At 47.2% G+C, this 14,677-nt stretch overlaps 1 protein-coding gene across 2 annotated transcripts in view; it reads right to left on the bottom strand.

Annotated features, from left to right (window-relative positions):
* Positions 1 to 12,312, bottom strand: part of TMX4 (thioredoxin related transmembrane protein 4) — a 61,667-nt gene extending 49,355 nt beyond the window's left edge. The window contains exon 1 of one of the 2 annotated variants that reach the window (XM_038396277.2): positions 12,140 to 12,312. In XM_038396277.2, coding sequence (XP_038252205.1) covers positions 12,140 to 12,294 — 155 coding nt within the window. In that variant the 5' untranslated portion in view covers positions 12,295 to 12,312. The remainder of the gene's footprint in view (positions 1 to 12,139) is intronic. The other variant, XM_038396276.2, reaches the window with a different exon arrangement.
* Between the last annotated feature and the right edge of the window lie 2,365 nt (positions 12,313 to 14,677).

Raw genomic sequence — 14,677 nt, 5'->3', positions numbered from 1 at the left:
ACCTTAAACTACTACAGTCCAGTAGTGATCAGATGTCACAAGAATGCAGTGAAATTAAAGAATGTACAGAAAAAATGACATAGTAGTTCCCAAAATAGTCAAGAATTAAACTGGATGGGAAGTGGAGGAAACGAATACTAAGAATGTGCGTGCAGAATGGAGGCGAACGACGGAATGGAGGAGGACAAAAAACTATTTTTATCCTTTCTCCTATTTCCCACTGTCTACACCTCTTCCTCTTTAAAAATGACAATGATTTTAAATAAAAATTACAGAAAAGATGAGGCTCAGGGAAAGCAAAAACTGAGCTCTTGAAAGAATTTAGGTTTTATCCAGTTACATAACAGTGGGATGGGTAATAGATTAATAAAGAAACTAAAGCCAGCCTATGTCCCTACAACCTAATAATTGGACATATTGATAGGAGTTTAAAATAAAACCAGCTGCACTACAAATGTGTTACCTGAGAAGATAATCACAAGATTTCCAATATCCAATACAAGATCAAAGAAGTTTTGTTGTTGTTGGTTTGGGGGTGGGGGGTTAAACCAAAATGTGACAATCTGGTCAAAAAATAAGGATTCCCAGATAATGAAGTTTTTCATGCCTCCCAGTTACAAAAGTAAAGACTACAAAAACCATTTGAAGAAATATGACAGATAATTGGTTTCCTGTGAGTCTATTAAGTTATAGGTAACCTCAAAACAACAGATTCTTTTTTTTCCATTGACGCTAAAATAGAAAATATTCGAAATATTTTACTAGTGCAGTAGACAACATTTTTCAGATCTGTGCAACAAATGAGAGAGCCAGCCAGGAGAGGGAAAAAACCATGAAATAATTTGCACTAGAACTGTAGCTCACAACTTCTTAAATAGAATCTGCTCCTTTAGAACAGGTCAGTGTCACACTGACATCCATAGGTTGTTAATAGGGCCAAAAACACACATCCTAAAGCAATCACAAACAGATATCGGTGAAGTATATTTATTTATATTTTTTAAAACTGCCTATGAAGTTCATTGATGCAAGAGTATAGAATTGTTTTAGTTACTGAACAAATACACATTTACAATCTTGTTATAAAGGCAATGTTTCAAAATCTTATCTATAATACGCGGTTTGAAACAGAAAGATGAAACCACTGAGGTCAAAGTTTCAAGTTTGGATGCCAAGTCACCTGAGACTATATGGACAGCTCTTCTCTATGGCCTGGTCTACACTGGGGTGAGGAACAATCTAAGTAATGCAACTTCAGCTACGTGAATAACGTAGCTGAAATCGACGTACTTAGATCTACTTACCGCGATGTCTTCACTGTGGTAGGTCAACTGCTGATGCTCCCCCGTCGACTCCACCTACGCTTCTCACTCCGGTGGAGTACTGGAGTTGATGGGAGAGCGCTTACTGGTCAGTTTATTGCATCTTTGCTAGACGTGATAAATCGACCCCTGCTGGATCGATCGCTCCGGAGGCAAGTGTAGACATGCCCTATCATGCCTTTGAGAAGAGTGCCAGAGTCAGGACAGCAGCAGGGAGAGAAAGCCAACTGATAAAGGGACATATCAGACAACCATGATTGTTGATTTTATTATATTATCAAATTATTGTATTTTGCTGTTGAGCACATGCGGAATAAGATGGATTTTCACAGAGCACAGGAATCGGCAATACTGGGCACCCCTGAATGTAAAAGTAATTTCCTAGAGGCCAGCAAAACCATACACAAAGCACACAAATCCTCCTGTGTTTTTGCCCTTACTAAAAATAAAATTATAAATTGTTTTTATTTATACTGCAGTAGCACCCAAAAGCCAAAGCAAGATTTGAGATCCAGTTGGGTTAAGCACTATTCAGACATAGTATGACTATCCACATGAATCTTAACAGCTTCAACCCTACTGTCTCTGTAGCCACTCTCAGTACAGCCAGCTCCCAGCTGATACTGAGGTTATTTGTAGGGGTGGAAAAGGTCACTAGTGAAAACAAATCCTTAGATTGCTCTTCTCTGCCTCACATCCAAGCACATACCCAAAGAGAAACACACTGTAGATGGGACCAAATATGGCAACAAAACTAGCTTCAAAACAGTGAGTTAAACTTTATTAAAGCCATACTATTTGTTGTGCTAAATTTTATAAGTGGACAAATGGCCCAGGAAGTGGGGGAGGCAGAAGAATCTAATCTGAACAGTGATCTTATCAACAGTGGCAGCTGGGATCAGGAGAGATATTTAACACACGTACGTTTTATCGTAGAGTTCATCTTCCATTGCACCGCACCTATTGAGGCAGGCTCAAGCCGACCTACATCTAAAGCTCCACCCTTCACCCCTCCACACACACACAGTCTAAGGGGAGGAGCCACCAGACCCAGGCAAAAAAAAATGGAAAAACAGGGGCACAGGTTCAAAAGCAGGGATCCAGATCGGGACACTGAGCAGAGAACCCGGACAGCGCCCACTGCTCCTTGAAGGCATCCCGGGAGCCAGTGAACGTGGCCCAGAGGAACTCTGCCTGGAGGTGTGAGGGAAGATCAGAAATAGACCCTGCACCTGCAGAGCCCTCAGCCCCCATCCATCTTCCTCCTACTGGTATGATGGATGACCACCATTGCCAGCGCCAGGTGGTTGACGAGGAGGTCTGGCAACTTTGTGGGGGCACGCATAGGGTGTGCATAAGTCAGAAGGTGTGGGAAAAGTGCAGCCAAAACTTAAGGAGGTGGTTTTGGAGGAGCTGGAAGAGGAGCTGCAACCTGGCACACTTGATGTAAATATACCCCAGTGTCTCCCTCTGACCGCAGAAAGGACAAGTGTCAGGGGAGGTGTGAACCACATCAAGTACACACTCATGGTTACAGCTCCATGAAGGAGCAACCAACTAACATCCCCGGTGGGCCATAGGACCTGGGTGGAATACAGACTGGTCCACTGGGGTTCCTCATCCCACTTGGGTGGTGAAAGGTCCCGCCATTTGGTGTCCAGGAGGGACATGAGGGTGAGGAAATTAAGGGTGAGGAGCATAAGCGTGTACAGCTGTTTCTTGGGCATGATTCGGTGACAGCCTGGCTGCAAGTCTCGCAGACAGCTTAGGTGGTGCGTGAGGCAGGAAGGGCTGAGGGGGCTCACAGGGCAGGGGCCCAATGGTGAGGTCCCCTGCATCTTCCAGTGCAGTGACTTCCTGCTATACACTCACTCATCCAGCTCAGTGACAAGGGTGAGGAGGCAGAATGTCCTTCCCGTCTGTCCTATCAACATTGATGTGCCTTTTTACAGCACCAGGGGATCAGCTTTTTTTTTTTTTAAATTCAAATCCAAATCTGACAGGGCAGCCTAGGATCATATGCAAAAGATTTTCTCAGAGGAAGGGGAAGGAATACTCATCATCTGTGGCCTATTACCACCAGTAGAGTACCCTCATTTGGCCTATAATTTGTCAGTCTTTCAAGGCCCAGACTGACAGAGAGCCTCAAATATTTAGAAATGTATATTTAATATAATGATCTATTCTGGTTCTCCCCCTTTCAAGTGCTCTAGGCAAGAATATTTCACCTTGTTTTTAAAACGTAATGGTTTCAAAGGGAAAAAAAATCTCTATATTTACTTTCTCAGAGACTGCACTTAACAGTGGGCTCTCTGAAGCTTTATCCACTGAACAGCTGTGGATCGAAACCTGCAAGACTCATGCACTTCAAAGCCCAGAAGCAACTGTGTGAGTATATTTCTTCTACATTAGGTTCTGGCAACAGTGTGAATTGCATAAGGAAGTTGCTGCCTTTATGAGATGTAATTAAATATAACGTCTTGTAACAAACAAAAAAAGATTCAGGAGTACAAAGAATGCAAGCAGAAATCCAGCAACAGAGTGGAGGCTATCCAGTTTATTGCACTGAATGCGGCTTGTATGATTACCTGCCTTGTGGGCAGCTGGTGTATGTGTGCATTCGGTGCAAGGAGCTCATGACCCTCAGACACCAAGTACAGATTCTTTACACTAGAGTGGCTGATCTGGATGAGCTAAGGGAGATAGAGAGCAGGTCTACACTGGAAGAGCTACATCCGACGTAGATGTGCCACTGTAGTGCGCATCATGAAGACGCTCTATGCCGCTCTCGTGCCGGCATAATTACTCCACCATCATGAGAGGCAGAAGCTATGCTGGTAGGAGAGTCTCTCTCACCGACATAGCGCCGGTATGGACAGCACTCAGGTCACTGTAACTTGCGCTGCTCAAGGGGGTGTCTTTTTCACACCCTGAGATCAACTTAAGCGGTAGCATAGACCTGCCCAGAGATACATAAGAGAGACTTTCTGAGACAAGGAACACATGAAACCCCAAATCCATACTAGAGGAAGGTGAAGATAGAAAGCCAGGCCCTGTTGATCAGGAAGATAAATAAAGGCTTTTATGCTGTTATGAGAGCGAAATCATGGCCCATCAGATATCAATGGAAAAATTTTCACTGACTTCAATGTAGTCAGGATTTCACCTCAGAGATCTTATTATGCACAGGAACCTACCACTGTTTTCCACCAGCCCCAAATACTTTCCTGGCCAGCATCTCCCCCTTCATATCCTATCTTCCTTCCATCATTTTCTGCACCCTCTCCATTCCCCTAATACATTTTCCTCAGATTAGCCTCACGCTACAGTTCCTCTTTACATGAACCTATAGTCTATTCTTTCAGTGAACTCCACTCAGGGTATGTGTGTAAGACTTATTGTTTATTAACATGTCTGTTACAAAGTGTGGCATCATTTACAGTGAGGAAATCACACCTTAAACCTTTGAATATATGTCCAAAACAGAGAGAGAGAGAAAAAGAATTGATAATCATGCTCTTAAAAGCATTTCCTCCACTTTATAGCCAAATATGGTAAAATAATCCAGCATTTCACTTAAGCAGGAAGTTGGTGACTAACGTCTCTAATATACCCACAGTAGCTACTATTGGCACTGTTTTCTTCATTTGTTTCCTTCCTTGTCTGTTGTTACAGTGGCAAAGCCTTGCAAAGAGTACCACTTGGGTTAGGTTTCTTGACATGCACAACAGCACTAGCCTGGCAGTCAAGGAGTTTCAGACTGATGAAACAGGGTTTTTTTAACCTCCTTAATCCATGCATTGTGAAGCAAGGGAGATGTATATTGCAAATACGTACACAATCCAAAACATCGGGAATGCAGGTAGTGTTATCAGTGCTCTTCAGGAGTTATCTTAGGACCATTCAAATCTTGTTTTTACAACAGCTTCCTCAACACTCTGTGTTGGTTAATCCAGGACAGGCTGCATTCTCCAAGGAAATAAAAGATAAGTAGACTCACCAAGATTCTGCAGGAACGGAGACCTGATTTCTATGAGGAGGTGAGAAGAGAGTCACCTTTCACAAAACTCAGTAAGTCTCGAGTGCATTTCATCTGGCCAGTCAACAAAGATCCAGGAATTAACCTCTGTAATCCACAAAGACCCATATCACAAAGGAGTAGACTTTAAAATTGACATATTGATGCTTTTTGTTATGAGCAGAAAAGAAATATTTGAGTTCCATCAATCTGCCCACTATAGCTGCAGAAAGCCCAGAGGGTATGCCTACACTGCAACTGAACAACCAGGGCTAGCCCATGCCAGCTGACTCCGACTTGCAGGGCCTGGGCTAAGGGGCTGTTTCATTGTGGTGTAGATATGGCTCAAGTCCAATCTCTGGGACCCTTCCACCTCGTAGGGTCCTAGAGCCTGAGCTCCAGCCCAAGACTCTACAACGCAATTACACAGCCCCTTAGCCCAAGCCCCGCAAGCCTGGGCCAGACATGGGTTTTTAATTGCAGTGTAGACATACCCTAACTATGCTCAAACCCTCAACAGTAAACAACACTATCTCTGGATTCTATTGCTGTATAGACCGTTAGCACAATGGCTTACACTGTAGACTTGCCTACAGTCTACATGGAGGACAAATAAGTGGTACTCGATATCTACAAACAGCATCCCCAAAGTAATAGGTATTCTTTTGCCCACAGGAAGTGAAGCACTTGTCTGGGCAGCACTTATGCCAGGCCAAAGCCCTTCCTCCTCTTCTGCTAGTTCTTTGACCATTACTCAATAGCATACACCATTAGTTCAACTGGGGCCTAGTCCCAAACAAATGCCCCACTGAGGCAGAGTTCATAGCCAACAAACAGGTAAACCAGGCACTATCAGGCCGTTCAATCCACCACTAGACCTGGAATAGTGTTCAAGGCCTGTGCAGTTGTCAACAGTCATACTTGCATATAAATGTCTGATAACTCAGGGACAACCTTCTGGCTCCCAAGACATTCCTCCCACAAGTACAGGATACAGTGGTTCAAGTTGCCACAGACAACGTCAGCAATGTATTCATATAACACAAAAACAACAATACAAACATATAACCAAATACAAAATATTTTCAGATATTGTGGAATGTATGATTTCTACTCTATAAGCTGAGAAAAAATAGAAGTCGATTAAAAAGCCTTTACAATTTTGTTCATACTAGCCTCCTGCTATCACCATTTCTTGCAAATGTTGGATCTCACACACTTCTGCACACTCCTTTCACCTTGATGGAAACACAAGCTCCAAAAAAGCTGTGATTTCTTTCAAAGACAGTTATCCTACATTTCATTGATAAAACGTTCTGCAGTATTTCCAGATCCTGCAACTTTGCCAGCTGTGAACAATTACAAAAAGCCATCCAAGAACTGATTTGCATGTTTTGCAGTGATACACTGTACTGTTCTGGAAAAAGAACTTGACTCTTCACAGCTGGTATTGTGTAGAAAAAGTTAAAATTGAAATGCTGACATTCAAGATTTTTCTGTTTTCTATTTGCCGCTTATAAATGGTGTCAGTACTGTGCCAATTAGTTTACACTAACGAGTCACTAGTTCATTTATCTTCATCACTTCTAAGCAGAGTTAACACTACAGTTGTAGTGTGGAAAATATGGTTTTCAGATTCATGAAGTTAGTGGAAGGGCAAAAAAAAACAAAACATTGTAGACATCAGTCCATCAGAAGAGTTTGTTGCTAGTTAAAAAAAATCAGGAGGTTTCATTTTCAAATTTAAAATACCATAAGAAGTATATTAATTAAAAAATCCCAAGGTCACATAATTCAGGTGATCTAGTTAAATTAAGCACCAGTTTTGAGAAGAAGAGATCATCTGACTGAAACAAGCTCAGAGATCTAACCAGCACTGAATTCTGACAAAATTAGCTCTTAAGGAATGAAAACCAACCTAACAATATCCTTGCTCCACCACTTTTTCGTTTTAGACATTCACCACCATCTTTGAATGCTCCCTTTCCCCCTCCCCCCTTTTTTGGCAGGTTGTGTGTGAGGTGGGCGGCTGGTTGCTTAAAATATTTTCCATCTTACTTTTTATGGCCAAGAGAAAGTGAGGAGCCGCCACCATGAACCACCTACTTGATTTTATTATAAATTTATTATTCATACACAGGCTAGTGAATCTTCTTTCTTCATATAAAAACCTTAATTTATAAACCTTCACAGAAAGAGTCTAAAATTTGTGTTAAACCATTTAAGGTTTAAGTGAATGAAAAGCTTTGTTACATTATGCAAAACCTCTTCTATTTAAATCCTACATTTTAAGTATAAACTAACAGATTGTCTCTAACTAATGAAATACTAAATGACTTATGGTTACTGAAAAAGGTACTAGGAAATCATTAATATATCATTTTACTATCAGTGGCTCATAATATTTTTCATACAGCAGAAACAAGGCAAAACACTAACTACCTGAGACCTCAACTCTATTTTATTATTTTTCTTCTATTTATATCAGAAACTTTCCTTTCATTTTCATATCACATTTTTGCACTTAAAATAGACAAGAATATACAGTAAACCAATGAAAAATCAAGCCCGATCCTACAAAACCTTATTCACAATAATGAGTCAGGGAGTGTCTTTAAAGCAGGGCCTTCAAGATGGTCAGACATAATATCTATTTTGACCACTTGCTGATATCACTAAGACTCCAAAAGGCTCCTGAAATCTAAAATTCCTAGGTGGACTAGACAGTCCCTCACTCTAATCACTCCCAATGCAGGGTGACTCAATCCCAGTAGAAGAACAATAAAAAGGCAGAAACAAACCTAGGGAAATAGTCTAAAAACAAACATGAATGCAGTTTCCATAGACTCAATGCTAGTTTACTTCCTAAATTTACCCAAGGATTTACTGAAGTTTAACACCCACCATCATCAACTTTGTGTCATGTTATTTAAACATGCACAGACTTCCTAGGAATAACGCATACAGAATTAGATCATACAAACTAACTCACTGCTTCAGACTAGGACTAAGGTCTTTATTTTCTGTTATGAAGAGCATTTTTTAGAAAACAAAATTTAGGAAACAAGTAAACGTGAATGTTCCTCATAACATTGTTGCAAAGGACACCACTAGTAGTTCTTAGCTTGTTTTTAACTGCTTGGATATTCAAGCTGTGAGAGCACTTTTACAGAAAGGCAGCAAACATGCCAAGATACAAATTGCACTTTACAGCACCCCTGCACGCAAAACCAGGGAAATATCAGAATCCCTTTTAACGCTTATTTTTAAAATGTTTTGCGGAAATACAAAATTATTGTTTCTAAACAAATACAGCTGGCATAGCCTATAAATTCAAAATATCTGCATTTCAGAAACTTGAATGGCCTGATACCTGGGTGAAATCCTAGCATCATTACAGTCAACGGGAGTTTTCCATTGACCTAAGTGAACTTTGCTGTATGTGAGATGCACTCAAATTCCACAGAAGTCAATGGCAGAACTCCTATGGATGTGAATGGGAGAAGGAACACGCTCATGAGGTATTTTTTGTGTGTTTCATATCTTCTAAAGACAAGGAGAATTGGACATACCCTCCTGGGAAGTAAGAAGGAAGGGGGACGGACTTTGTAGTTTTGAACTCAAGTATAGTGCCACTGTATCCCAATTTTGCATTCCTTACGCCAACAAAACTCAATGGAAGCTTTGAGTGCAAAGATGATGCAGGACACATGCTTAACTTTGCAAACACAAATAGTCTCGCTGAAGTCCATGGGACTACGAACGTGCAGCAAATTAAGCATGGGCTTAAGTGTTTTTGGCCCTGATTATGCAAACATTATTTAGTGGATTTCCCACTCCCTGTTGATGACAGAGGTAACAGTAGATATTTGTCACAGGAAAATTTTTGCCTGTTTATAACCTAGGATTGATGGGAAGCAGTAGAAAAGAGTATAGGCCTGGTAAGACTGTCCACGAAAAGCAGCGGTAGTCACTTATTTTTTGTCAAGGTCCAAATTTCTTAGTCAAGGTCTAGTCAAGGTCCAGACTCCAAAGAAAATAATAAACACCACCACAACTGGTAAATAAAAAGATTTTAGGGTCTGTTCAAAAGCATCTAGCAGTCCAGATTTGGACCGCCGTCTGCCTATTGACTACCTCTGATGTAAAAGATTTGCTGGATCAGGCCTGTATTTCAGAAGGTTGTTATCTAATCTGAAGAAACACACTGTATTTGGGAGTGTTAGTTACTACACACATGAACAAAAATAAAGATGTCCCAAGTAATGCAGTCACTCTCTCGTTCTAAGACGGTACACACAGGAAAAATATCACTCTAGGGATGGGAGAGCGAGTTATCAGGAGCACTACATTATTTCTTCTCCTAGCCCCCTACACTGTCCCTCCTCCGGATAGGCGTTTGGGCTGGAAAGGATGCACAGTGTTGTCACCCCACCAGCCCACAGGAGTTTGGGGGGCAGGGGAGGGTACAGTATAGGCATCCCAGCACCATGGGGTGGGGTACCGTGGGGTGACTGTCACGGGGGAGACGAGACTGTGCACGGGGAGGACAGGCTGCTCCGGGCCAGGCGGGGGGGCACTCTCCCAGGGGCAGCAGAGGATGTGGAGAATAGGCTGTCTTGGGTGGGGGACAGACACTCGAGGGGAGGGGGGCTATGGAGAACCGACTGTCCCGGGGGGGGGGGCGGCTCTGGAGAACGGACTGTCCGGGGGGGGGGCGGCTCTGGAGAACGGACTGTCCGGGGGGGGGCGGCTCTGGAGAACGGACTGTCCGGGGGGGGGGCGGCGGCAATGGAGAACGGACTGTCCAGGGGGGGGGGGGGACGGCAATGGAGAACGGACTGTCCGGGGCGGGGGGGGGGACGGCAATGGAGAACGGACTGTCCGGAGGGGGGGCGGCAATGGAGAACGGACTGTCCGGGGCGGGGGGGGGGGGCGGCAATAGAGAACGGACTGTCCGGGGGGGGGGGGCGGCAATGGAGAACGGACTGTCCGGGGGGGGGGGGGCGGCAATGGAGAACGGACTGTCCGGGGGGGGGGGCGGCAATGGAGGAGGGACTGTCCGGGGGGGGGGGACGGCAATGGAGAACGGACTGTCCGGGGGGGGGGCGGCAATGGAGAACGGACTGTCCGGGGGGGGGGGGGACGGCAATGGAGAACGGACTGTCCCGGGGGGGGGCGGATGGAGGAGGGACTGTCCGGGGGGGGGGACGGCAATGGAGAACGGACTGTCCGGGGGGGGGGGAGGGACATGGAGGACAGACTGTCCCGGGGGGGGCGATGAAGGAGGGACTGTCCCGAGGGGGGAGGGACATGGAGAACGGACTGTCCGGGGGGGGGGGGCGGCAATGGAGAACGGACTGTCCGGGGGGGGGGGGGCGGCAATGGAGAACGGACTGTCCGGGGGGGGGGGGGGGACGGCAATGGAGTACGGACTGTCCGGGGGGGGGACGGCAATGGAGAACGGACTGTCCGGGGGGGGGGACGGCAATGGAGTACGGACTGTCCGGGGGGGGGGGGGGCGGCAATGGAGAACGGACTGTCCGGGGGGGGGGCGGCAATGGAGGAGGGACTGTCCGGGGGGGGGGACGGCAATGGAGAACGGACTGTCCGGGGGGGGGGGGACGGCAATGGAGAACGGACTGTCGGGGGGGGGGACGGCAATGGAGAACGGACTGTCGGGGGGGGGGACGGCAATGGAGGAGGGACTGTCCGGGGGGGGGGGACGGCAATGGAGAACGGACTGTCGGGGGGGGGGACGGCAATGGAGAACGGACTGTCCCGGGGGGGGGGGCGGATGGAGGAGGGACTGTCCGGGGGGGGGGCGGCAATGGAGAACGGACTGTCCGGGGGGGGGGGCGGCAATGGAGAACGGACTGTCCGGGGGGGGCGGCAATGGAGAACGGACTGTCCGGGGGGGGGGGGACGGCAATGGAGAACGGACTGTCGGGGGGGGGGACGGCAATGGAGAAGGGACTGTCCGGGGGGGGGACGGCAATGGAGAAGGGACTGTCCGGGGGGGGGACGGCAATGGAGAACGGACTGTCGGGGGGGGGGACGGCAATGGAGAACGGACTGTCCGGGGGGGGGGGACGGCAATGGAGTACGGACTGTCCGGGGGGGGGGGACGGCAATGGAGTACGGACTGTCCGGGGGGGGGGGGGACGGCAATGGAGAACGGACTGTCCGGGGGGGGGGGCGGCAATGGAGGAGGGTCTGTCCGGGGGGGGGACGGCAATGGAGAACGGACTGTCCGGGGAGGGGGGGGACGGCAATGGAGAACGGACTGTCGGGGGGGGGGACGGCAATGGAGAACGGACTGTCGGGGGGGGGACGGCAATGGAGGAGGGACTGTCCGGGGGGGGGACGGCAATGGAGAACGGACTGTCGGGGGGGGGGGACGGCAATGGAGAACGGACTGTCCCGGGGGGGGAGGGACATGGAGGAGGGACTGTCCGGGGGGGGGGGGGACGGCAATGGAGAACGGACTGTCCGGGGGGGGGACGGCAATGGAGAACGGACTGTCCGGGGGGGGGGAGGGACATGGAGGACAGACTGTCCCGGGGGGGGGCGATGGAGGACGGACTGTCCCGGGGGGGGCTATGGAGGGGGGACAGACTGTCCCCGGGGGCGGGAGGGAAAGACGATGGAGGAGGGACTGTCCTGGGGCGGGGGGGGGCGGATGGAGAACGGACTGTCCCGGGGGGGGGCGGATGGAGAACGGACAGTCCGGGGGGGGGGGGGGGGCGGCGGCGGATTGTCCCGGGGGCGAGGTGCCGGCGGCGGGGCCGTTACTCACAATTGCACCATCCACTGGCCCTGCAGCACCAGGCTCCAGTTGGCGGCGCTCAGGACCCGCACGCGGCTCCGCTGCTCGCCGGGGCGGCCCACCTCGGAGGCGGCGGGGCCCAGCGCTAGCACCAGCCCGGCGGCCAGGAGCGCGCCCGCCGCCATGTTCCCCGGCCCGGCCCAGCCGCTCGGGAGAGGGGCCGGAAGCCGCCCGGGGGCGGGGCCTCCCTCCGCGAGGGGGCGGGCCTCGCTGGGCGGGGCTTTCAGCTAGTGGGCGGGGCCTGGGAGGAGGGGGCGGGGCGTCACTCCGCTGGAGCGCAATGGAGGGGGCGGGGCAGAGGCAGAACCAGAAGGCGGGTGTTGGGGTGAGGCCCGCTGCAGCCCAGGTGTCTGGGGGCTCCCCCCTGTGTGGCAGGGCGGGGCTGTGAGCATGTGGTCACACCTGTGCACTAGTGCTCTTGCCCGTGTCTCCGCCTGCATGGGCTGGTGCGTGTGCACACCCTTCTGTACCTTTTGCACCTCCCCATGGTTCAGGTAGCATATGTGTGTTCCTTTGGCCTTGTTTGTCCCCATTCCCCATTGTAAATTGACTGCCTGACTTAAAAACAAACAACGTGTGCTGGGTCATCATCCAAGCCTACCATAACATGAAATATCATAGCATAGCAGGGTTGGAAGGGACCTCAGGAGGTCATCTAGTCCAAACCCCAATTCAAAGCAGGACCAATCCCCCATTTTTGCCCCAGATCCCTAAATGGCCCCCCTCAAGGCTTTAAATCACAACCCTGGGTTTAGCAGGCCAGTGCTCAAACCACTGAGCTATCCCTCCCCCTTCATGTATGGCACAATGTGGGTAAAACAGAGCAGGAGACATACAATTCTCCCCCAAGGAGTGCAGTCACAAATTTAATTAACACATTTTTTTAAACGAGCGTCATGAGCGTGCAAGCATGTCCTCTGGAATGGTGGCCGAAGCATGAAGGGGTATACGAATGTTTAGCTTATCTGGCCTTGCAATGCTGGCTACAAAGGTGCCATGTAAATGCCTGTTCTCACTTCCAGGTGATATTGTAAATAAGAAGCAGGCAGCAATTTGTCCCGTCAATGTAAACAAACTTGTTTGTCTGAGTGATTGGCTGAACAAGAAGTAGGACTGGGTGGGCTAGTAGACTCTAAAATTTTACATTGTTTTGGCTTTTTGAATGCAGTTCTGTAACAAAAAAGAATCTACAGTTGTAAATTGCACTTTCATGATAAAGAGATTGCATTATGGTACTTGTATGAAGTGAATTGAAAAACACTGTTTCTTTGTTTATCATTTTTACGTTGCAAATAGTTGTAATAAAAAGTAATAATATAAAGTGAGCACTGTACACTTGGTGTTCTATGTTGTAATTGAAATCAATATATTTGAAAATGTAGAAAAGCATCCAAAAATATTTAATACATTTCAATTGGCATTCTATTATTTAACAGTGTGATTAATCATGATTAATTTTTTAATCACGATTAATTTTTTTGAGCTAATCATGTGAGTTAACTGTGATTAATCGACAGCCCTAGTTTATACTGATTAATTTTTTAAATGTAGATGAGCCCTAAGTGTCTACAGGATCAGGGGCTTACTGTCTGCTTTTCTACAAAAATTCAAGATGGAACATAGTTGGATTTTTTAAAAATTGTTGTACTCTAATTCAAGAGTGTTGTGTGTGAGGTTTTTTTTTAAAAAGGAGGAAAGGTGAGGCTATTGAAAAAAACATTTTGCAGTAGAGGCCAAAGCCTGCTCTAAATTGATGAGAGCTTTGCTATTGGCTTCAATGGGAACAGAGTTCAGTGCTTGGTATATATTTAGGACTTGTCTACCGTCAAAGCACAGCTACTGTGCTGTAGCTATGCCACTGGGACACTGGAGCATAGACACTTCCTGAAGTGACAGAAGGGGGTTTCTCCATTGGTGTAGGTAATCTACCTTCCCAAGGGGCAGTAGCTAAGTTGTCAGAAGCTACTCTTCTGTCAGCCTAGATGTGTCTACACCAGGGGTTAGGCCAGCATAGCTCTGGTGTTCAGAGGTGTTGAGTTTTTCATACCCCTGAGTGATGTAGTTATGTCCATCTAAATTTGAAGTGTAGACCAGGCTTTAGCGGTCTGTCTACAAATCCCCTGGTTTTGTATGCGAGATGTGCAAAAATGGTGGACTGGGGGAAAGCCAACAGATGCAGGAGGGCACAGGATTTGAGTGGAGACATCCCTTAGGAATAAATTTATTGAAGGGGTAATTCTATATCCTAGTAAATAGGATAGGAAGGAAGTTGGTAAAAGCACAGATAGGAGCTTGTGAGGAACAGTCAAATGTACATTTTGTCTTGCCTTCCTGTGTTATATTTAAATAGGACTCTCTCACGTGTGCTTACATACAAATACTAGAAGTCTACATACTAAGATGGGTTGACTTGAGTGCCTGGTATTAAATGAGGATATTGATATAATAGGCATCATAGAAACTGGGTGGAATGAAGATAATCAATGGAACATGGTAATACCAGGGTAC

The sequence above is a fragment of the Dermochelys coriacea genome, chromosome 3 (genome assembly GCF_009764565.3).
Source record: "Dermochelys coriacea isolate rDerCor1 chromosome 3, rDerCor1.pri.v4, whole genome shotgun sequence".
NCBI lineage: Eukaryota > Metazoa > Chordata > Testudines > Dermochelyidae > Dermochelys > Dermochelys coriacea.
Note: the sequence above shows the minus strand (reverse complement) of the source record. Positions and strands in the feature narration are given on the sequence as shown.